At 37.9% G+C, this 25,294-nt stretch overlaps 1 protein-coding gene across 1 annotated transcript in view; it reads left to right on the forward strand.

Annotated features, from left to right (window-relative positions):
* Positions 1 to 16,431: 16,431 nt before the first annotated feature.
* Positions 16,432 to 25,294, forward strand: part of RORB (RAR related orphan receptor B) — a 138,112-nt gene continuing 129,249 nt past the window's right edge. Inside the window, exon 1 of the mRNA XM_015849152.2 lies at positions 16,432 to 16,903. Within this exon, the coding sequence (XP_015704638.1) occupies positions 16,897 to 16,903 (7 nt within the window). The 5' untranslated portion in view covers positions 16,432 to 16,896. The remainder of the gene's footprint in view (positions 16,904 to 25,294) is intronic.

Below are 25,294 nucleotides of genomic sequence, written 5' to 3' on the forward strand. Positions count from 1 at the left end.
TGGTAGTACTAATCTCTTTTATTTTTACTTCTTTCACTTAACAGATACAATATGTGGAGGGGGAAAAAAAAAAAAGAAATAGAAAAAAAAAAAAAACCGAAAACAAAAACATTTTAGATTCATTTTTATCCTGAAGTCCTTACCCTTGTAAGAATAACTATAACAACATACAGTAAACTTGTCTATTTTGAAATAAAAAACAAACAAAAACAAACAAACAAACAAAACAAATAAAAAACAAAAACAAAAAAACACCCACAGACTGTAATTTAACAGCATGAAACAAATCTGGAAATGGCTCAATTTCCCCAATAATAAAGCCCCAAAATATCTGTGTGTACTCACTAGACATTAAATCTCAGTTGCATAACTTATCTAGGCAATCTACAGAATCAAGAGAGGAGACTAAGTATGAAAATACTTTATTGAAAAATAATATGAAATTCCCTCCATTATTCTTATGTGATTTAAGAGCAGTTGTTTGCCTTTCTGCATACCCCACACAGAACATTCTGCTGTAGATTAAGACTCTGCAACTACTACAGTGGTCTGTGAATAAATCATGTGGATACTTTCACAACCACCCTCTAAGTATGAGAGAAATCTATTTCTGCAATCTTGTGATGTAGGTGTGATGAAGCATTTGACCTTTTATGGCTTTTTGTAAAAGGATTTCTACATCTTCCTTCTCATGTAAGTCAGACATTTTTCTGAAAATCACATAAATATACTTTAAATGCTAGTAGTTTGTGTGTTGCTTTACATAAACTACCCTGAATCAATTTTCTCCAGATCTTTTACATATTTCAGATGCTAAAAATATCCTCTCAACATTGAATGCAAAGCTGTCAGGTTAGATATATTAAGCACTGCTGATTAAAAAAAGTGTTCTGAGTTTGTTTGAAAAGGAACATTGAGATTCACTGTGAGTCAGTTTTGGCTCTTTTAAGAATGAAGAGGCAGGTGATTTAAAAAGAAAAAAAAAACACAAAACAAAGCAAAAAAAGCAAAAATAAAACAAACAAAAAAACAAAAAAAAAAAAACAACACCCAAGATCTTATTTCAAATGAAAATAAGTGAATGATTGTTACACACAGTGTAAATCACAGAAGTGTTGCTAACAGTCACAATCACATTTCACTGTCATGTTCACATACTGGAGTTACTCGAATCTTTAGTGTTTTAACAGAAAACCACTTTTCATCCCATAATGAGGCTCATTTCTCATTTCCTTCTTGAGAGTTTAATTCCTGCAATGTAGAAGAAGAATGTGCACTTATTTAGCAAGTACAAATAACAACAAGGAGCTGGGTCCTCAACTTGCAGCTTCTAGCTCAGAGTCCCACTGCAATTCAAATAACATGCAAAAGCAACATCTCCTTGCATCACAAGTTCAGAATGAGTGGGGTGCTGTGATGAACGAGAGGTCAGTAGAGATGGGTTTGGTGCAGAAAGCTTTGAACTCTCTTCTCTGGGATGGGCTGCTGAAGAGTAGCCCTCCCCCATTATTCACAATTGCTCTGCATCTACTGAATAGGTGGAAGTGGAGGTAGAAAGAAAACAGCCATCATTCTTGTAAAAGAAGAGACGTGAAGCAACCTTTTAAGCAAGGATGCTTGCAGTTTAGATATTGATGGTTTCTGCAGTTTTTTTAATATGAATTTGATGGCATCCGTTTGTTCAGTAAAACAGGAAAATATCTTATTTCATTGAGAACTCATATCCCAATGGAAGTTCTTACTTTTATTATTTTTAATCTTTCTCTGGAGAAAAGCAAATACTTTACGTTTTAATAAAGGTGTTATATATGAAAATATCACAAATGGTTTTCAGGAACTTGAATGTTTTCTTTAAACTGTTGGTTTGAAAAATATCTATAGCAATGGCATGCTAAAAAACAGTGAAATAAAGGGTGGAGATGATCTTCACTGAAGAGTATTTTCCACTGGGAACTCCACTGGCATTCAGTTGTCTCATTTAATTATCACTTTCCTGATTCAACCATTATTCATGAGCTTCCTTGTGTTCTTAAAAAGCCCTGAGCTTTGCTTGCCAATGTTATGGCACATTATGAAGCACAGTTATGCAGCAAGAGGGAGGGGGTGATAATGCATTGGTCTATACTGCTGGCATGTTTTCTGTTTGAACTCCTCGGCTGCCAGCAGAATGCAGAGCTCTTTATTCAAATCCCACTGCTGTTTTTTAAGCATTGTGCTGGTATTATGACCCTTTGCATTGCGTAGGTAAAATACGGCAGGTTGGATTTGTGCAATACAGAAGCAGTGTGAGTCATTTGCATGAAGTTTATACTAGTTTCCATTTGACTGCATTTTTCTTTTGTAACAGTGTTAAAAGAAATGCGCAGAGAGAAAAGTTCCTAACAGATGCAGGCAGAATACACCCGGTTAGGTTTCAGATGAATTTTAATTGGCATCAGTTTTATCCATCCATAAAGCGGAAGTATACTCACTCATTCTTAATGCCCTCCCTGCCAAATTTAAATGTTTAGATTTTTATCTGAATTATACATTTCTAATATATAGGGTTTGGGTTTCTGCTAAAAATATATGTGTCCAAGGTAGTCAGGATAACGAAAAGGACAGAAAAGCTAAATTAAAAATAGCTGTTCTCCTAAATGTGCCTCAAATCATGTCATAGTGAATTTAAAGCAGGGGGAGGGAGGGTAGTCAGAATTGTATAACTTCTGTTCTAAACCACTGAATTTAGTTTATAATAGTAATAATGCTGAGGAAGTTGGTCATTAATGAAGTTAACAGACAGTTTGCTAGAGTGTTATCTGCCCTTGGCTTTACCTTAGGCCATTAAGTCAAAACTCATCACTTGTTAATAAAGATGGATTATATTTTTTTTTCTGGAATTACTGCTTAGGTACAGAACTGGCCCTTTCTAAGCACATTTATAAAGCTCAGAACACAGTTAGGTGGGATATTTATTTATTGAGAGAAACAGTATGAGTTTTTATTTTTATTTTTTATTTTCACATACAGAAAGCAAAAACAGGAAAAAAAGCCCAGTGGGATTCTCAATTTTTAACAGTCTTGCATCAAATATATGTGAGAGAAAAAGCTGATTCTCCCAAATTTATGCTGGGGTGAATGAAATAAAGACCAACACTTTCTACGCAGCCTTGCTGAAACATTTATTATCTCAAGTTCCTCTTGTAAGCATGTAGATTCTTTTGCTTTAAATGAAACTATGAGGCAGTTTTAAATGAGATGCAGCTCCAATAAATTCAGTAGAGTTGCTTTTAACTGAGTTTGAATTTGGCAGCAAATTATACACTAACTGAATATTTACAAAATTCTGAAGTCTTCACTTAGTCTAACCTTTCATTAATTTCAGTGGGAACAGGAATATTATGTGAGTGGGAGGTTGCTTGAATAAGCATTATTTTCATTTCTAAATCCATTAACACTAGTATGAGCTATGAATGAATAAAACAGGCCAGCATCTATTCAGAATTACATCAGTGTAACTAAGAACAGAACTTGGCTCAGTATGCTTGGCTGAGGCTGCAGTTGCTAAGACTAGTCTATGAATTGAAAAAGCTGCTGCAGCTATCATGTGCCAACTGAACCAGTACTGGAGCTGTTGCACCTTCTTTGCTCCAAGGACTCATGGACAAAGCTCCCTCCACAAACCTCTGTCCCTCTGAGTGAGAACTATCAGGGCTGATGTTCATGTTGTGCCAACTGTACCTTGTTCTTTAGAGCAGGATAGCCAACAAGTTACTGTAAGAAAGCAACACAACACTGAAAGGGGTAAGCTTTAAAGATAGAGCCCCTGTAGACAGATATGACATTAGTTTGGAGATGGCAGCTCAAATTTTTAGCAATATGAATAAAAGTTGTTAGGACAGCTTTAGAGGAGGACATAGTAAGTAATTCAATAGTGACAAATCTTGAACTAATCTCAGACATTTTGCTTAAGAATTATGTTTTAACTCAAACAAATTCCTGTGGAAAACCTGTAGAATTTCTGTAAGTATGACGATTATTTCTTGCTTTTTACTTTATCAGTACATTTTTCTACAGATTTTTGCATCATACTTAGTGAAATTTGAGTCTATTCTTTACTTCTTAATATTATAAATGGAAAATTTTGATAATTTCAAGCACTGCATTTTTGTTAGATGTTAACTGGTCAAATTGAGCTGATCCAGATCTTCTAAAATTTTGTTATTTTGATTGATAGTTTCTTACAATGTTTAAGTTGGTACTCTTGCAACATCAGAAACAAAGGAGTTTTTCTATTTTTTTACTTTATTGTTATTATTATTTTTAAACTAAAAAATCATATTCAAAATGACTTGATATGATACACAGCTGTTGTTTTCAGTATTCTTTTTTTCTAATGTAGGACATGCCGCTGAGTATAGCCAGTATACGACCTTGTTAAATTCAGTTTTGATATGTAGAAGAAGCTTATCAAGTGCATCAACCTGTCACTTTTTCTGTTCTCTATTTTTTTTCTTTGATTGCTCTTCCAAGATAATATGATGTATGGGTGGTGCATTGCAGAAAATTTATTCAAGCAAGAATTTGAAAAGTTGAAAGTACAAAATTACGCCAAGGTTCTACTTCTAGATTTTGCTGCTGGACCTTGTATTTTCTTCCAATGACCAGGATTTCCTTCCTTAACCACTATATTGTAATGATTATTTCTCAGTTTCATTTTAAATAAATAAATAAATAAATAAATAAAAATTACCTCAGGTAAATGTCTTAATTGAACGTTACATCTGTATTTACATCTGTATCAGATGAAAATCCGGAATGATATTTGAATATACCCTCAGACATCAATAAGGTAGAAAATATGATAGTTTTCTCTCATACTGGTGATTCATATTATTCTCTTCTAAGCACCAGTACAATCTTATAACATACTTCACTTAATCGACTGTTTTCTTAGTGCCTGTAATTAGTAGCTTGACCATATAGTACCAATAGATTTTCTATCACTCCATCTCATCAAATAACCCCTATTTTTCACAGATATCCTCCATTACATCACAATCTGACACTGCAAACACAGCATACTACTTTAAAAAAATGATATTTTTACAACAGATTTGCAGAAAACTGCACTTCTAAAATGCATGGTATCAAAACTCTTACTACACATTTAGGAAATAATATTTTTTGTATGATACAGAGTGAGGAGAAGTTATGTAACCAAAACTGCACGTTTCAACTTTCCAGAGTGCAGAACTTCTTTTAAAAAGTCATACAGATATGAAAATAGAAAAAAAATGAAATATATAATTAATTACTCTTTTCTTTGGAAGCAAACATTTTTTTGTGGTCTTCTTTGCTATAGAAATGAATTTCAAGTACCAAAGAAGCCTCTAAGAAATCTTTATCTCCTACTTCTTACCCTTACTGTAGAAGGTTCCATTGTGCCCGAAGAACCTAGATGTCATTCCAGAGCTTTAAGCAGTCTCCAAGACACCCAGGAGCCCAACCGTAAGAGTCCTTGGACCTGAATAAAAATTCTATAGGAAATGAGTGGAAGATTTCCTATGATAGTTCTTTTGCTAAAGATGTGTGACAGCTTTCTGAGCTAGCAGGAACCTAATGATCATCAGTGGTTTTACATCCAACTGTAATTCAAGGCTGTACTATACTCACACGAAGTAATTTTTTTCTGGAAAAACTGGATGGATTGTCATGCATGAAAAGACATGATTGAAAGCATTTTTACTTGATGTTTCTCAGATATGATTGGTTTTGACCATCTCAACTCTTCCTAGCAAAGTTGGTGGCCAAAATACAGTGAAGGACAGGTAGAGCTGAGCTTTGCATGCCTGCTGTGTGACATTTCTATACTTCTCTAGTGGTTTATAGAAATTATGTGTAGAATTAAGGGAAAACAAAATTGATCCTTGTGGAATTTTATAACTTGTCAACTGACAGAGGTGTAGTTTTGCAGGCAAGTAACTCATGGTCTATAGTTGTAAAAAAATATATCGAAGAATGAGTGTGGGTTTAGTGCAACAAGAGTGCAAAGTCAATTAGTAAAACCACATTTAACAAGTTTATTTATTTTAAAAATGAACTGTTACAGACTGAAAGTGAATCCTGGTCTTTGGCTTCCTCTGGGAAGATATACTGAGGAGTGAAAGATTTGGTTCAGAAGGAGCTCCTCCAAATGTGTCACATGCAGTCTGGTTGCCAGAGGGGGAAATATATGCAGAATGGCTAGTTGGTTGGTTTAGAGTCGATTATTGTATATTTTACAAAGAAAACCAGTTTATTTTATTTGAGCTTTATTCCAGTTTCAAAGACATGGTTCGTTGGATAAAAGAAACAACATTTACTAGAAGTATTAGCACTTATAGTCTTTTTTAATTTTTTATTTTTTTTTTTGAGAATAAAGATGTAAACCTTTTGCAGCTTTGATGGCCTCCAAGGAATGTTTACCATTATACTTTTGACTACCTATAATCATTTTTTCTTGTGTTATTTTGAAATGATTTGGTAGTGTGTGATATTATTTTATTTTTGTGTTATCCTTTCAGTCAAAAAGAAAAAATGAATATAGTAATCAAAAATTTCTACAGTCACACCAAAGACCATGAAGAAAATCAACTCTGTCCCATCTGAAACCAGGACAACATATAAGCATTACTTGATCTTTCTAAAATCAAACCAAAGTTTTAAAAATAGTATTTTTTTTCTCCTAAAGATGGAGCTTTTCAAAATTATGTTGACACATACAGACTTGCACAATGATAACACCTGCACATTCCAGCAGTCTTAAAGGAATACAGAAACTATTACACTGTATCATGAAATAGTCAAAGCCAATGTTTATTCTCCAACGGTTTTAAGCATCTTACATTTTACATACAAATAAATCTAAATCTCAACTGTTTATCAACTTCTTAATGAGCATCTCCTCAGTATTTCCTCTGTTTGGAATAATCATGGTAGTTGTAGGGTGCTGGACACACTTATTGCAAAATACATTGTAGAAAACAACAAGTACTGTTTCTTCAGTAAAAGCATGTGGTTCTTTAATCTGTGTTTTCTATTTTTTCTTTTTCTGTTCTCCTGTGTGTGCCTGTATCTATTGGTATTTACCTTCCTGTTTACTCTTTACCTTCTTGTTCTTGTAAGACAGTCATTTTACCACAAAAGCCTAAAAATTATGCATAATATGGAGAAGTACAATTTTCCATCCCACTTTTAAGCAATTCTCTATTTAATTTTATATGACTAAGATGGCAGTGTTTACAAATCACAAACTTTTGGAAAGGTAAAAGGTATATGAACATTATATTCATTTTATTTTGTTGTGGTAACAACACAGTGATCTTTGTGCATTTCTGTTTCCATGTAGATCTCTAATTGTAGATGATAATCACTCATTTGTAAATATGGGGTTTTAGCCTATCTTTCCACTCTTAGTTTTGCTGTATTGAAAACTGAGTCTGTGTCCCTGCTGTTCTTTTGTGAACATTATCTAAACTTTTCTGACTGATTCTATATTTTGTCTATTAGTTAAAATATTTTGCCTGTTGATTGAAATAACTATTGTGTTTCCATACCCCTTCATCATTGGGCTTAATTCCTCTTTGGACAGTTGTTCCTTGTCCACATATCAAGAAACTTAATGTGTTTTGAAGCATGATCCACTTTACTAACACGCAGTGGCAAACCTAAATGGGTCTGAGTGCCTGGGATCTTGTTCTCATGACTGACATTCACAGCAAACAGAGAGATTCACATTTTTGCTGTGTCTGGAAGCAGTTTGTTTCGTGTGAGAGTTTTGCAATAATTACATATGTTTGGAGACTGACTTTTGATTTGTACATTTGTACATTAATAGTGGAGTAGCCTTTCTTCAGAAACCTCTCCTCTATTTCATGTTCAATGAATATTTAATGTATGAAGAGACTATGCATCTTAAAACTGGGCACATTTCACTTGGGAAAGTTCAGAAGGAGTAAGGTGTTATCACTAGATAATAGTTAGAATTAAAAACCATTAGAATAATATGTATATGTTACAGGGCAGTGCAAGTCTAACCTAGCTACCTGCTTTTTGCCAAGTGCCTCCACTGTGTTAGATACATTTGCATGAGAGGTATTATGCAAAATGTTATGTTGCAGCCATCTTATAATAGCTGCAAGTAGTGCAGGACAGGGTGCTAAACTTGCCCATGCAGCAAAATAAACTTCTTACACAAAGTTAGCTCTCTGCTATCACAGCTTGACAGTTGCCAGTACCCAAAATAATTCATTTAAAGCTAGTTCTGGCATCTTTACGCCACAGTGTGTCCTAGTGGGCTTTTAAAACATTTTCCTATTCTCAGGATTTAAGGGTAAAACACCAGCAGAGAATATTTGCAGTGTGTCAGGTAAAACTTGCCATCCTGGAAATCAGAGATTTAAAAGGGTTTTAGATCCTTGGTCTGTCTTTCACTTTTACATACACAAGCTAGTTATGCTGGAGATACTGAGACAGACAGTACTTGCTGAGCTATTTAATACTAAAAATATTTACCATTAACTTCTTTTATGCTGGATTGATACATGATAACATTAACAAGGGATGGTACTCTTCCAAATAATTTGATTTTACATCAGAAATTATTTTCAAATATATCTTATGAGAGCTTTCCTTTCCACATTTTCCACAAATATGAGTTGCTCAGTAATTTTATACCTCTATATCTAGGAGATACATCCTGGACTCAGCAGTAGCTATACCTAATCATAGTGAATTTTAAAAAAATAGCAGTGAAATTAGACAGTTTTAATTAGTTAGCTTACATCTTTTTTAAAATTATTTATACATCATTCATAACTTACAGATAAAATTTACTGATAAAATAAAAGGCACATTCAAAACAATGTCATTTTCTCTATTTGATGACTCACTAAATGGGAAAAAAAAAAAAAAAAGAGAGATAGAAATGTAGCAAAATAAGCATCCTGACATATATTTTAATTCAAAAAAACCCCCACACATAACTGAGTTTAATCTTAAGTATTTGCGTTAATACATTGTCAGATCAAGACTTGCTAAATCTGCCTGCCTTGTACAAGGGGTTGAACTGAGGACACTTTTCCTCTCCTGGGACCAGCCTATGAACTGGAAAGAAAAATTAACTGCACAAATTAAAGTGGTGTTAATAGCTTTATAAGAAGAGCTTTTTTTAATGAAAGGAGAGCATGGATATTCACTTCTGCTTTCAGAGACTGTTTTTGTTATCTGACGTAACTATCTTGTTTGCCTTGTGGTGGCCTGTAAATGGATCATGCCAAAAATAGGGGTAAGCAATCTGTAGGCTCTTTTATTCTCTTTAAATATCTGCTTTAACATTTAAAAAAAAAAAGGGGGGGGGGNCAATACAGTAATGGGGAGAAGTAAAACATTACTTCCCAAATAATTCTTCTCACGTCTTTTGTGCAATAAAAGCAGAAGCATGAAGAAAGAAACAGTAGTCAAACTGAATTCAGGCATGCTAGTTGCATTTCTGACCCACATGAAATAATGAATACACCTACACATCTTTCCTTCTTTTTAAAAGAAGTGCTACTCCATTTGCCAGGCTTTAATTAACAAAGTGATCCATGCCTTAGAAACATGAAGTTAAACATCTGCCTTATTTCCTTAGAATACAACCTCAAATTGGATTTAAAAGTCAAAGAATGAAAGCAAGAGATAAATGACAGTGGTACATGAATTGTGTCTGTGCTCCCTCCTTAATCTACCACTCCGTGGTAACTGTGAGTAGGCACCTGTCAAAACAGCAAAAACAATTAGCATCCAGTAAAACTATTTGCTTATATTTCTCCTTGATGGAATCAGAATATTTATTATCCTTTATTAGTAAGTGTTAAGAACAGAGATAAGAGAGAAAACTCTCTGTGGCAAAGACAATACTTGGTAACAAAGTTAGATTAGTCTTCCTAATGTTTTTACTGGTGCTATGTTATTCTCAGTATTTGAAAGGGTGGTCCTCAGACCCAAAGCTAAGCTGCTAGGCAGAATTGAGAAGTAGCTCTTGGTGGGAAGATTTTGTCCTCAGGAGAAGCTGTATTTTAGCACAGGTGAAGTGTAGCTCTGCATAAGTTCCAATATGCAAATTATCTGGCAACCTGTGAAGCCAGGAGGCTCCTATTCAAACAGAAAGATTGTTACACAGCATTACCCAGAACTCCTGTTAATGCATATCATGTCAGAAGGTATGATCACTGCACATTGTCTTATGAACTGTATAAATACATACAATGTGTGTTTTATTTCCATTGAAAAGGACTACTCTTGTTTATGATAATGAGAAATCACTTCTCAAAATACTAATGAGTGCTACCAATCCCTCATATTATGTACAGAGAGTCAATAACGTGTGCTCAGTTCAAAAGCAAATGAGATGACGCACCGCTTCCCCAGAGAGCCTGTGCTGTAGTTCAAACACAAAGTGTTTCAAACACCAGTGGTACATGGTGTGCCAGTACAAGGTGTCTGGAGGTAAAGAAGGAATTGGCCTGTTCTCCATGTTCTCGCTCTGATAGACATTCTCCGAGTACTTTCTAATTTCCTTACTGGTGCTGAAAGAGTGTCAAAGAAAAGAAGGAACAGAAGTTTCTCTTTTTCTTAAAGAAGCATAAAAAGTATAGGAGATACAAGGCTGTTTACAGATGACAGTATGGCATCCACATGCAGTATTTTCCCAATTAAGCACCAAACCTGACATTCATAACTTTTTTTTTTTTCCCCCAGTACAAACTGTTAAAATCACATCACAAGTATTAACTCTGATCCTTCTAACACAGCAAAAGAATAAAAACTGTTAGAGAGGTTACTATTGGTAAACTCTCCCCTTTAGAGTTTCATACAGTTCTATATTTTTCCTTTTAGAAGGAGGCATACTTAGGATTTGTAAACCCTTGTGCAAATTTACTTTCAATTGACTCTCAGTAGACCTTGTATTTATTTGTAAATGAATCCTCCTGGGGAAAAGTGCAGTTCAGTAGAGCAGACCTAGTCTACTTAGGGAAAAAAAAAAAAAAAAAAAANGGGGGGGGGGGGGGGGAGGGAAGAGCAAATCTGTCTTTTTAGCATGTGTATTTTCAAAAGCCTACATCTATTCTCATCTGCTTCAAAAACTAGGCCAACACTCAACACTGGGCACTTTGAACATTCCTAGCCTTACTGTTTGGGCAGTGTTTGAGCATATTTTCACCCATCTAAAAATCAGTGTATTTTAGGATATGAATTTTATAGGTGATTAAGCTGTAAGCAATTTTAGTTTCATCATAAAAACAGGAGTTAACCCTCTGTAGATTTTTTAGCCTACAAAAGACCTTTTCTAAATGTTTATGTTTCATATTCATATAACTTTTTTTGCATCCTAGATTCAAGTTCCAGGCATAATCAGTATGGAAGTGCAAAAAAAGTGCTGCACTTTCCCTTATCTCTACCTGCTTTAAAAGAGAAGTTACTAAGAAATATACAGCGTTTGAGCCTTGGATGGAACTAGCATGATTTTCTAAGTGGACATTAGCTACTAACAGGAAAAATAATCAATTACTATTTTAAAATTCATTTTTTACCTTCTTTGTTTTTGAAATATTATAAAAGCATTAATAGCAAAACTGGGATGTAATGAGAAAAATAAATTAATTTACTGATTAACAAAAAAATCCGTATTCTGCCTTTCCAGTAAAAAAGCATTAAAAATAATATATTTAAAAAAAAAAAAAAAAAAAGATTGCTTCCATGATGTAAAAAGTATACTTAATTGAGAGATCAGCATGTGTTTAAAGTGAAAACTCTTTATATGCAATAGATCCTTACTTTTTAATTTACTGTCTGACATTAAACCATACTGAAAAATCACCTTGTTGTCAGCCTGTAGTGCCTGGTCCCCCATATGCTCCCAGAAGGAAAGTTGGAAGGACTCATCTGTAGGTTGGTCTTCTGCCTCCTGCTTCTTTGCTAGTGTGTTTTATTTTGCATTTTTGTATTCTTTCCAGATCTCGTCTCTCTTTCTCCTTTCCTCAAACCCATTCTTGCTCTTGGATTGCCTCAAAACAACTGAGGAACAAGTGGCTCTGCAGAGGAAGGAGAATGTGGATGTAAATGCCAGGAGGTCATCACCTCTCAGCAGTATTTTTTCGCTGCTGCCTCCTCATTCCATCAGCATTCAGATATTCTGTACTATCTCCAGAGCAAACACAGCGTTATCTGGGCTTAGGTGCTGCCATCAAATGTAGCCTTTTCCCAGTCTGAGTGCTATGAGCCAAACTATTGTTTTAAGGTTTCAAGCTTAGTGCAATTGACCTGTGACAGCACTCTTAGAAAGATTTTACTAGCCATTTTAGCTAAACATCATAAAAACAAAACAGAACATTTACCCATCTGCTATTCACCCTTGCTCACAGGTATATTTAACTGAGACATTTTATACAATGGCCCAGTGATTCACCCTTCACCTAAAGCTGGGGTAAGTCCCTGTCAAACTTCATTTGGGCCAGGGGAGAAAATAAGGAGAGAAATGAGGTTTCCATAACACTTAAACAACAATACACTGGTATGAAAAAGAACCTCAACTGTACACACATTAAAATAAATTTTTGAGGAATTGCATAAAACATCAGATGTTAAATGCCATGAAGTATTTAAGAGTCAACATTCTTTCTGTATGGGTAGGGATTGCTTTTTGCCTAACAATACAGAGGAAACAAACGAAGTATGTTTTGTGCATTTTTTTTTTTCCATTTTGATTAAAAAAGAGAGAGAGAGAGAGAGAGAAAGCAAGCATATAATATCTTACAACCTTAGCCTCTAAGACTAAACTGGCTTAATTAAATATTTTCTGTTACTGAATGTTGTTTCTGAATGCATCAGAACTTCTACTGCTGCTTTTAAAATCATTTTTCTAGTTCAGAAAAAAAAAATGCAGTTCTTGAATTAAATAATATTCTATAGAAAGTCTGAAACTTCGTAATGGTTATGAGGCTTTTAGGACATAAACCCAATGTAGTCTTTGTGCATGCTTTGTCACTCTTTTTTTTCAGAGTGCAGGCATAGTGACATGGGAAAGAATTTAGAAAGTGAATTAAAAGTGAAGAATCTATGAGAGAAGTTCAGATTCATGAGTGTCTCAATAATTCCATTCCATCCAACAATTTCAAGTCATAAAAAGCAAAATTAGAAACTCTGTCTCATGACTTACATACAGTTAGGAATGTCTGGCACTGAAATTATGTCTGCTGGAGACAGATGAGACCTATCTTACTCTGATCACAACTAAGAAACTAGTTATGGCTACATAATTATCTGGCTTCCTTTCATGCCAACAGCAATTGGCCACTGATATTCAAGGGAATGGACTGGGGGCCATGGATGCTGTTTTGACTATTTTGCATTCAGTAATTTTTATGGAAGAATCTATATTAGGTACAGATTGATATAGCTCTGATGAATATATTGCAAATGGTTAAAATGATAAAACTTGTCTTAGAGGTGGTTCCAAAGAGCCTTGGGCAAGGTGCTAATGCAAGTCAACGTTCTGAAAGGCATTTTTTCTCTATTTAGTTTCCAGTATGACAGCAATTACATCTTCTACAAAGTAATTGTGAACATTTGGAATAAAACAACTTATTTATCCTATTTTAACTCTTTACATCTTATTTTTCCTAAGCTTTTTCTCTGAAGCTCTCATGAAATGAGAAATCCTTTGAGAAGCTCTTTGAAATCTAGGACAGCTACTATCTCACAAGAACAGTTTATTTTGAACTGCTGAAGGAAAGTGTTAAATTTTGAAAAGTATTATATTTTAAAGGAATTCCCTGCATGACCTCAGGTCTTGACTCTTTCCTGCATTGGGTACACAATGATATCAGAAGCCCTACATTTTGCAGTGCAGTATTCACAACTCATTGATATCCACGTATGTTTGCCGCACGTATAATTTCATTGCCACCACTAATGTTTGGCAAACAATACCTCATCTTAAGTATTGAGTAAATTGCAAATGCAAGAACTTGTTCCAGCTGCTGTAGATGTTAACTCAGACATCAGTATGTCTGAGCACAGATACAGACATTGCTGGACCAGGACAGAGGAATGAAAGCATGATCAGGACTTCTGAAAACAAAATCATAAAAATTGCCACTCCATATGGTAGAGGAAAAAATAAGGGTAATTTTGGGCTGTAATGACCTGGGTTTTGTAGATTTAAAAAATATACATATAGAAGGTAAACAAAAAAAAAAAAATCAAAATCAAATCAAATAGAGGCATTTTGGTTTCTCTTGCTTTCCTTATTTGCCAAATGGACCCTGTAAATTGCAAATCAGTTCGTATTGGTACTTGCTGCAGCAGTGTAAGGTATTTGAACATGCTGCTTAGTATGTAGACAGCTTGCTTTGTACCTATCAAAGTTTTGACTGGTACTAAGATGAAGATCTACAATAATTAAAAGTCATATTGCCATAGACAATAAAAACAAGACTCAGAATACCAAAGAAGAGTCATAGCCTCCTCTTCAAATACACTTAGCCTTTGTTGCGGCTGCTGCATGGGCATCCAGGAGAAATAAAAGTGTCTTGATTGCAGCAGACCAAGTGAGAAGCAGGTGAAATATCTCTTTCTTCCGTCTGTTTTCCTAAACCCTCAGGCACTAGGCAGGAGCTAATTAAAGCTTCGCCCAAACTCCAAATTAGATATTAGGTAAATTATACTCAATAGAAAGATTATATATATATTGATATCCCATGCTTTCTAACTTGCTTTGTAAATTGAAGTACAAGTGTCATTTTACTGCAATTATCTCTGAAAGTTTTGCTCACCATGGACAGGTTGAGGAGAAGGCTGATGGGAAAATCCACTGAAGAGCCTTTCAGTCAGACCCACCTGCAGCCACTCATGCCTGTTAGAGTCTCCATTAAAAAGACAATACGCCACTGCAAGTTCCTGTTCTTGTGAACAATGTCTTACAGGTACTGGACAGTCTGCTGATGTTAGCAAATATAAACAGTTCGTAAGGGTTTGTGAATAAGATTCTAATTCAGTGTCCCAAATTAATGCTAAAAAGCAGCTATGAATTGCACTACATAAACTGCATAAATAAATAAAATCAGGTGGTCAAGGATAAGAAAAGTATACAGTGTCTGAAGAAATTTGTGTGCTGGGTCTCTGTGATATTTTAACAACTCCACCTTCTAGACATTAAATCCTGTTGTAACAAAATTTAACAAGATCAGTTAGATTTGAACATTTTTAACAATGGCTGAGCTTTCTTCACATCTCAGTTTCCTTTCACACAGGTGTTTGGAGAGAGGCTTCCTGCAAACCAGTCGCTCACTCCCAGGACTGAAGCTTTCCTATCTTGTACCCAGTGAAAGTATCATAGTGCCTCTTTTCTACGCTGATATGTAACTTACTTTTCAGTGCAAATGTGATGCATTGAAAGTTCTGCTTTCCTGTATAACAGAACTGATAAAATTTCATCTCAACATTCACCTAGGAAAGAATAAATCCATTTTGTCAGGTTCACATTTAACTGAACAGAACCTCTTTTTGAAGTGCATCCTATTTGGATTTATGGAGCTGATATCAATAATTTTATAGACATAGTTGTGTTAAATCTCTTTTGGATTGTTGTTGTTGTTGCTGTTGCTTCTCTCTCGTTTTATGGTTTGAGTTAGAAACTGCTATCCTTTGCATTGGGCACTTGTTTCTAAAACAACACACCAATATGACCTGTGGTTGTAATCCATGATTTACCAGACAGAACATAAATATGAAAGCACTGGGAAGCGACTGTGGTCAATTTTCTCACGGGCAAAACATGAGTTAATTTAAAAGGGGTGAAATAACTCAGGAGATACCCCGCATGTGCGCGGAACAGATCAGCTCCTGCACCGTTGTCTGCATGTCCTACAGCAGGAAAGCAAGAAGGTTTGGACATCCAGATTCGTTCTTTCGTGAGAAAATAAATCACCACCAAACTTCCTAGCTCTTGTCGGGAAAGGGGTAGCAGTTCCCAAGGGCCAACCTCACCGAGGTGAGCGCTTCCCACCCCAAAGCAGCCCCGCCGCTCCACCCTCTCAGCATACAATAACATTAAGGCACGAGGGGACTTCCAGCGCTGTTACCTTTCTCCGCAGCTCCGGCGGACAACACTCAGCTCTGCGCCACCGCAGCCAGCCCCGGCTGCCAGACAGCACCCGCCGCGAGCGGCAGAAGTTGCCGGGCGCAGGGTGGTGCGGCGCGGACCCCCCGAGTGGCCGGGGCCGGGCCGGTGCTGGAGGCGGTGGCGCGGTGCCGCCCGCGGGTGCGATGCCGGGCAGGCGGCGATTGGCGGCGGCGCTGACAGCGGGCGGGGCCGTGCCGGCGGCGCCGCCCGCCCCCCGCTATAAGCCGCTCGGCCGCGTCCTCCCTGGGTCTTTCTCCCGCTCTGCGCTGAGTCCCTGTCGCTGCGCGGTGGAAATCCGCACCGGGGAGCTGCTGAGGGGCGCGGGTGTCATGTGAAAGCGCACATGCTCCGCCAGCCCTCCAGCCCTCCTCGCTTTTCTTCCTCCTCTTTTTCCTGTTTGTGTGTGTTTGTGTGTTTTCCTTTATTTTTAACGTAACTCAGTTCCTTCCCCCTCCCCTGCCTGTTGCCAGCCAGCCGCGGCCCCGCCGATCCCCCGCAGAGCTCCGCGGAGGGTGGGCGGGCGAGGAGCGCGCCCGGCGGCGGGCAACCCGCGGAGCCGCGCCCCGCGGAGCCGCCTGGGAGGGATGGTTTTCCCGACAGAGCAGAGCCGCGGCGGCTGCCGCCTCCGCGGGTTCTGAGACGGGATTTTCGTGGTGCGGTTCCCGGGCTCCCAGCTTCATGACTGCGCGGAGCGGGGAGTCGCCAACACCATGCGAGGTAAGCGGGCCGGCGGAGGGGGAGCGGGTCTATGCTAGGGAAAGGGCCGGGGAGGAGGCTTTGTGACAGGCGGAGGCCCGGGGCAGAAAGTTGGTGGGCCGCGTATCCCCATAGGCTTGGCTGCGGGGGTGCGCTGCGCGCAAATGTGGGGTCAGCCCTAAGTGCTCCTAAGTGCTCTCCGTGGGCACCGCGCGAGGAGAGATGCGGCGCCGCCCTGGGCCGCGGAGGGCAGGGAGGAAGGGAATTGATAGGCGATGTCTGTGCCTCGAGGCCCCCACCCGCGTCCAAACCGTCCCCGTGTTGCCGGTGGGCGCGTTCTCTCGCTGCAGAGTCAGCACCGCTGGGCCCGCCTGTCCCGTGGTCCCGGTTCGCTACTTGCAAGGGGAGCTGTTCCCCTCCTTCAAAAAAGTTGTTCTCCAGACTTTTCTTGGCTTTGCGCGGCTCCCCAGAAGGTGCCTCCTCGGGGTCTGCTGATGGGACGGGGAGGAAGCGCCTCCCGGGACCACCTCACCGTGCCCGAAGTTCTCCTCCGTGGTTCCCCGAGAGCCTCCCGCGCAGCCCTGTTCGTTCCTTCACGGAGGGCAGCCAGAACCTTGTTCTCTGCGCCGGGCAGTGCGAAGCATCCTCACAGCTGGGGTCATCTGGGCACGGGGAAGGGTCGCTGGGGTCTGGGGAGCTGCGTGCTGGGTATCCCACTCCGGTCCTTTCGTAGGGGCGTGTTGTTCCCTCGCGTCTCGGGGACGGGCTCTTCGCGGACTTTTTCATGGATCAAACGGGCAGACAGAGGTGGGATGAGCAGCTCCGCGTATGTGCGGATGTTTCGCATCTCCTCCATCCCCGTTCTTCTGTCTAGTCGCTCGCCTCGCCCCACATCAGATAATGGGGAGCAAAGTGGGCTTCATCGGTGTATGGGGCCGGACGAGGACGGCTCACGGGGAGCGGAACGCACTCGCGAGTGACAGCCCCGTGGCGTGCACGTTTCCCGGATCTGCGGTCTGTGTAATGAATGGGGGCGAAGACGCTAGGAACAACTTCTAGCTAGGATTTCCTCGTACGGGTTATCCGTTCCTTCAGCTGCGTGTGTTGGCAGAGCTAACAACCACGCGTGTGTCTGATTTTCCTTTATAGAAACTGTAACTTTGACGTTAACTCATGAAAACAAAAAAGCTCTTTCCCTTCTTTTCTAAGGAAACAGGGAGTATCTAAGGAAGAACTTCCCATACAGTATTTCTTTTATGAGAGCACCAGAAAACTAAAAGGGGGAAATTCTCAAACCTATATACTGTCCCTTCTCCCCCCTCTTTCCTGCCCCCCTCCCCCCCCAGCTACCCTTTGCAGCTCTTCTGCTTTTTAAATCAAGTATCGGCAGTGGGAGCAGACCCAGTCCGTGGTTAGAGAGTTACTTTCGAAACGTGCTCATCAGTTCTACCCGAGAGCAGCCCTGCGTCCCGTGCTGCCTTGGCCTCCTCCCCACCTTACTGCGAGCAGAGCGAGCGGTGGCCTCGCTCCTCTGATGCTTTCTTTTGCAAGAAGCAGGGAGCGGGACCGCGGCACACCTGGAGCACCTCCCCGCAGGGCTGTGCTGCGCTGTCCGCAGCGGCCCGTGCAGAAGGGTGATGCTGTAGCTCGACGGGTGCGTGTTAGCTTGTGCATTTTGCTTACGCTTGTGAATTCACGGGTGGGGAGAGAAAAAGGTGTTGGGGTGGAGGGCAGAGAGAACAAGCAGTCAACTTTCAGCCTTGTGCAGAAGTCGCTGTTGTAATACACCTCTTTGGGCACGTTTTGCACTGACTACTTCAGCACTTCTTGCATCAAGAGATGAGAGCAGCGTTTTACACATCATCAAATGGATGAGAACACTATATGCTAATAGAATATATATCCATCGCATTTGTGGCTTGCCTAATAAATGAAATAAATATCACAATTAATAGATTCTGTGCTTCTGTGAATTAATGCTTTTTAGACAGCTATAAACATCCGTGCTAAGGGTTTAATGAGTTTAGCGGTTAGACTTGTTTTTGGGTTTGGAGGAAGACGCCCTCTTGTACTTGTGAGCTTTTCTCCCAGGCTTTCCTGACCAGGATGATATTCCCAGCCCAAGAAGCTGGGGGCATGCAGTCATTGCTGTGGCTGCTTACCTGCTCCACATCAGAGATGGAGGCCAAAGAGCTGCCCAAAAAGATCCACCCTGTACTACTGACTGTCTTCTTTGCCCCAGGCACTGGGCAGGGGCTGCTGCCATCCCATCCCCGATGGCATTGGTAACACTGACACTGCATTTATGGTCATGCCTTATTCAGAGTGATGACTCTCTCTGCTTACTCCAGCTTAAATTCTTCAGGGGAAGCACAGCCATGCTGATTTACAGCTAAACAATGGTCTAGTGCAGGAGGCTGCGCACTCAGTCTGTTGGTGCTGTGTGGTCAGAGCGGATCCATATCTCTCCCTCTGAACAAGGAATGGAGACGTAGGAAATTGGTGGCTTTCCCTCTGTAAAGTGTAGGATGTAGATAAAAAAGAGCAGCATTCACAATGGCCTTTCCGTCCTTCCCCCACCCCTCAAAAACCTCATGAGGGGGTAAAGACTGTAGAAAATTTATGAGAAATGTCTTCTTAGTGGAAGACAGCTATTCAGTGCTCTGAAATAAACTTGCTGCATAAATAAAAGGAAAATAAGGCTTACAGATTGTATCTTTTAGTCTAATTTTTGTTAAATTCATTTGTGAAGTTAAAGCTGAGAAGTTAGTGAATGATTTACATAATACAGCTGAGTATTATTATTAACGTATAGTTAACAAGTTGCTAAAAATTATGTCAAACTGCTTAATCTGGGCACTTGTTACCTGTATGCGCATGAAAACAGTATGTGATTACAATTATTTGATCTGTGAAGGTGACATAAAGCAGTTGCATGGAGTAGCCCTTTTATTGAAGAAGTATTTAAGCTTTCATTTCAGAATCTTGCAAAAGCATTTGATGTTTTAAAGTGGTACTCAAGACCCTGAAACCAATGATAAGTTTCTCTGTCTAGCTTGCTCATGTTAGTGTTAGGACTGAGCAATCAATGATACAGATTACATGATGTTATAGGGTTATTCTGTTTTCCTGACATCCTTGCAACTAGGAAAGCATGAATCAAACAAAACCTATTTGTGGTACTGCTGAGAGAGGTTATTAAGTAACGTGTACTGATAGTCTGGATAACTGAGAAATATGCAAGTTCTCCTTAATTTAATAGAGGAGTGCAGGAAATCTTGATATATTCATTAAAGCAAATGAAATCTATTCTTATTCCAGGAATAAGAAATCCAACTGAATTTGGAACACTTAGCACTATTATCCTAAAAACAAACAAACAACAACAACAACAATAAATAAATAAATAAATGAAGAACTGAGAAAGATGCACAGACTATTTAAAACAAATGTGGTAAAATGGAAGTAATGCTGATTTTTGACGGACTTAATACCCTACCCCACGACATCAAAACGTATTTGTCATCACAGCGTGGTGCACCCGACTGGTGCTTACCTGAATAACGTTGTTTGACTTCATTGAGACTTCTTGAAATGTGATGGAAGTTTCTGGTGTTAGGCCTTTGCAGGTAAATTTTTAATAAGTGTCAGTAAATGTGCAGAAAATAACGAGTCAGTTATAAGCTGCTACTGTGTTACGTGGTAGGAAATACAAACATTTATTTTTTATATAGAGGCACATATCTCTGTTTGGAATAAACAAGTCTGAAGCATGAGAGTCTATTTATACTTCTGTAATGCTTGATGTTGAATTACACTAAGTTTATGCTCCGAGAGGGTGTTGTGTGTTTGTATTTCTTTGTCTTATCATGCTGGTGTTTGGGTGGGGGGGAAGGAGAGCGTATTGAAGCTTCGTTATTTATAACCATCTATCTGTTTCATTATCTTGGGAATTTTTACTTAAAAAAAAATAATGAAAAACAATATTTTCTAATGCAGAAAATGAGCTTTGATTAGTAGAAATACAGTGACCTGAATTATGGTGATAATTTTTAAAACTATAAAGATACGGCATGCGTTAGCTGGAAATATTCTCTTTTGTGATACGGAAAATGTCTGACGTGCACTATTGGCCTTTTTACAAATAAATGCATTGATCAACAATAACTTGGTATAATTTACCCCTTTAACAATGTAGTCATGGTTATATTAAGAGATTACTTAATTTGCCTTTTGTGATTTAAGATACAGCAATACAGGGAAAAATATATCAGAAACAAAAAATAGGTATGTTTTGAGTGAATCAGTTGCCAGAATTTTGTGATTAAAATGCAGTATCTAGTGGAATGCCTATAGGATGTTATCATGGATTCTGCAATATGTGTATTAAGAAATGTGAAGATGAAGTATAACTTCAACAGCACTGCATGTTATTAAGCAGTTTGAGGAACTAGGATCCACGGTGGTATGGACACTGGTCGCCTAACACAGGAAAACAAAATCAGAGGAGTGAGTGATTCCCAAGCTATCCAGGAAATTGTTTTCCTTGTTCTCAAATAATGTGACAAATTCACAAACAAGGTCTGTGCTATGAAATTGAAGAATGCATGCTTTGTAGCTGAAGACAAAAGAAACACACAGGAATAAATATTGATTGAACTAATCATCAAATGAATAGGAATGAGCTTTACCAGTGCACCATTATAATGGGTTATGTTAACTAGCCCTTTCGTAGCCCATATGCTGCCCTTTCAACCCGCGACCCTATCTATTGGGCACTTAATGAGGGAAGCCACAGGTGTTATAACGGCATTTATGATAAATCAGGCTAAATAGTATAGTTGTATAAATAATTGTATGTAGATTAAAAAAATAAAAATAAAATTCTGTTTAAGCACTCAAGCTCTATATGGAATCAGGAGATAACAGTACTGCATTAGTATTACTCATTATTTTACACATTAGGTCCTAAATCTCTTGATGTTGAGCTTAGTAATAAACCTGCTAAATTAACTTCATCCAGAGTGTAAATTTTAGAGAACCTGATACATTTGAATTTAAATCGGTTCCTTTAAAGAGTAATTTTAACAGCTTTGAGTGTTTAGCACAGTTGGGGCTTTCCATAATGACTTTCATAGACAAGCTATAGATGTCAAAATGTTGTTCCTTGTGCTTCATGTTTATAAAGTTCAGTTCTGTTTTTCCTTCAGATTCTGTTTGCAGTCTGGGCAAAGTCTGTAGTGCAGCATTGAGAATACGCCATCACGCAGTGTCACTGAGGGTGGCAGACAGAAGGTGCATTTTCGGATTGTGCCATTTTCCTGTTTGCTTCTAATATTCCTTTCATAAGTATACTCAGAACTCTGTTTATACTCAGGATTGAGAATAATCACAGCTATGATTGTGGCTTGATTATTATTTAACTGAGGAGTGCTTGCTCATTTGAGTGGTCCTGTGGATGGGAAGTGTAGCCCTTTGTATTTCTGCTGCCTCTCTGTATGCTGGAGCTATAATTTTTAAAGTAATACTCATGCTTAACTTTGCCAGACACATTTTGCTGGAAATTTATGCAAACAGAATGACAGCTGTTTCTGCCTCTTATGCAAGTATATAAGCTAATTCAGTTTGACATAAATGTGGTTATTATGATGTTAATGATTAATTATTTTGATGAATTGGCAATTACAATGCATCTATAGAATTTTTAAGGAAGATCAACGCCTTTAGTACTGCACAAAAATGTAGTACATTTTAAAAATCATATGTTTATCTGGAATTTAATCATATACACTTAAAACTAAAACCGACATGCTCAGTAAAGAGTAAACATCACGTAATTGTGGTTGCTTGACAGAGAAACTCATTTTGAAGTAGCTTTTTGTGGTTTTTTTTGTTTGTTTATTTTGTTTTGTTTTTTGCTATCATGGGCCTTGTTTATGCAAGTAGTTCAGTTAGATTTGTTGGGACCCAGTCACATAAATAGGGCAAGCTAAATTTGAGGCTGTTTGTTCTGTGTCCCTTTGAAACCCATTGTTTTGTAATTGTATTAAAAACAAAACAACAATAAACAACAAAAGAAAATGAACTTCTCCAAACTGTCTTGATCTCTTTGGTGCTCAGATATAGCTCTTGGCTCAGCTGGAAATCTCTATTTGCTGGAAAACGATGTCAGTAAATATGTTACTTGTTCTCCAAGCTGATGTGGAGGTATAAAAAAAACTATTTGAAAACATTGTTTTCTAACCAATTGTCAATAAATCACTTTAATTGCTGTGTTTACTCTGAATACAGCACTGTATTCAGCAGGCTTTTAAAAAATAAATTTAAAAAAAAAAAAAAAAAAAAGGCTTAACTCTATGTATGAAAAAACATACATACATTCATAATATACCTAGGCATGAATATGATATATGAGATAACATTTTAGCGTGTCTAAAAAGAGAGCTATGGTATAAGCTTGTTTTTTATGACTGTTACAAAGTCAGTCTTTAATGCATCTTCTCCTTATAGAAGAGGTAGTAATCCAGTTAAATTCATTCTGCTTAGTTTTATATGATCACTTGGAAGGTTTCCTGAACAAAACAAGAAAATCTTCACACCAAAATTACTCTTCAAGATTTTTGTCCCTGCTTTGTTGATCTAAGAGTGACTTTGTTTTTCAGGATAACGCTTCCAAACAAGACATACTTTCTCATGCATTTAATTTTTACATCCTCCATGGCTTTAGACTGCTTTTACTTTTTTACAAATAATATGTATTATGAGGTGTGTGGGGTTTTTTTTTGTTGTTTTGTTTTTGTTTTTGTTTTTTTTTGTTTGTTTATTTGTTTTTGTTTTGTTCTGTGTAGGTGTTCATGTAGGGGAAGAAAAATTAGATCAAAAGAAGACAAAGAGATTGTTAGATTGCAGTTTGCTGTTCTGTCAAAATAATGAGCTGTCAAGAGGGTAGCAAACTATGTTTTGGAGCAGGGTAGTTTTGGTCTCAGGTGAAATTCTTGTTCTCCTAAAATAAACTTAAAGCATGAATAGTGAAGCCAAGGCTGTATATGAATACATAACAATTAAATTACCATTGACAAGGTTAAGTGCAGTAGGCTTTATCCAGTTGGGTTGTTAAGGGGAGGGTAGATATTTAGCATACGCATTCAAGAATGACTGGAAACCACACTCAGCCCGGGAGTCAATAGCATGTTCCTGTTGGCTATCTCAGTATGGAACAGATCATTTTCTGAAAGATTTATTGACAGCGAGAATCTTTAACTGGAGATGAACATCATCGGTATATAGGAATATATGAACTTGGTATATGAACTGTATATAAAAAAAGCAAAAACAAAGCAGTGGTGTTTTGGTTCCTTAAATAAGTTTGTGTTGTCTTTTCTTTCCATCTTGACAAATATATTGTTTTACTGCGTAATAAACTGCTTCCTGTAAATGTCTTAATTTAAGAGCCTGCCAGAGGTGTCCTTTGGAAAACTGCTTCTTTGCCACACTCCTAGCAACTCTTTCCTTCAGCACTTTTATACTTCAACAGTGTAGCACTGATTTTGCTTCTGAAAGCAAGATGGAAAAAAAGGAAAGCAAATGTTTCATTTCAGATCCCATCTGAGTAGTGGAACAGGTGCTTTATTGTTTCTTTTCGTATTTGTCTGTCTGGAAGAAGAATGAAGCAGCAAAATGGCTATTAAAATGCATTGTTTACTTCAGCATGCATTGTTTGGGGGATTTTGCTCAATATTTGTATGAAGATATAGAGTCAATATATAATTGGAATCAACTGAAAGAGAGACCATGCACAGAAATTGAGTCCAGATATTCATATAGGGTGGAAATACAGAAATGAACAAATGTAGCACAGTCTAGTGGCGCAGAGAAGCAATGGCAGTAGAGAAGTGTATTAATAAGGTGTGACACCATTCAGTCATCAAACATTTGTGAGGAGAGGAAACTTTTTTTTCTTTGGAGAAGGTTCCAGTGGTGATCAAGCAGAGCTTATTTAAGTTTGTTTGTGTATTTATGCTCAAGCTGTCATTATTTGACATTATTTTACTCAAATACCTATGTATTCTAAATAACCTAAATCTGCACCTAGAATTGTGAGATAGTATCAGCTAAAGCCACACACTGAACATATTTATTTTATTGGGATGTGTTTTACTTCTGAGTTGTGGTTGTTAATATATAACAACCACAATCAGTTATATAGCTGATTTTGGAAAATTCTAATTCTATTAATTTGTCAAATGATTAAGCAGGAAGATTAAAACAATGTCAATAAATATCAAGAATTGCTCATTAAGACCCATTAAAAATAATTCAAGCTGGGAGTTGTTCAGTGGCTTAAAGAATGTTACCATCACTCTGCACTACTATATGTTTATGAAATTGAATTATTTATTGTTGTGGATTGAA

This window comes from Coturnix japonica, chromosome Z, assembly GCF_001577835.2.
Source record: "Coturnix japonica isolate 7356 chromosome Z, Coturnix japonica 2.1, whole genome shotgun sequence".
NCBI classification, from domain to species: Eukaryota; Metazoa; Chordata; class Aves; order Galliformes; family Phasianidae; genus Coturnix; species Coturnix japonica.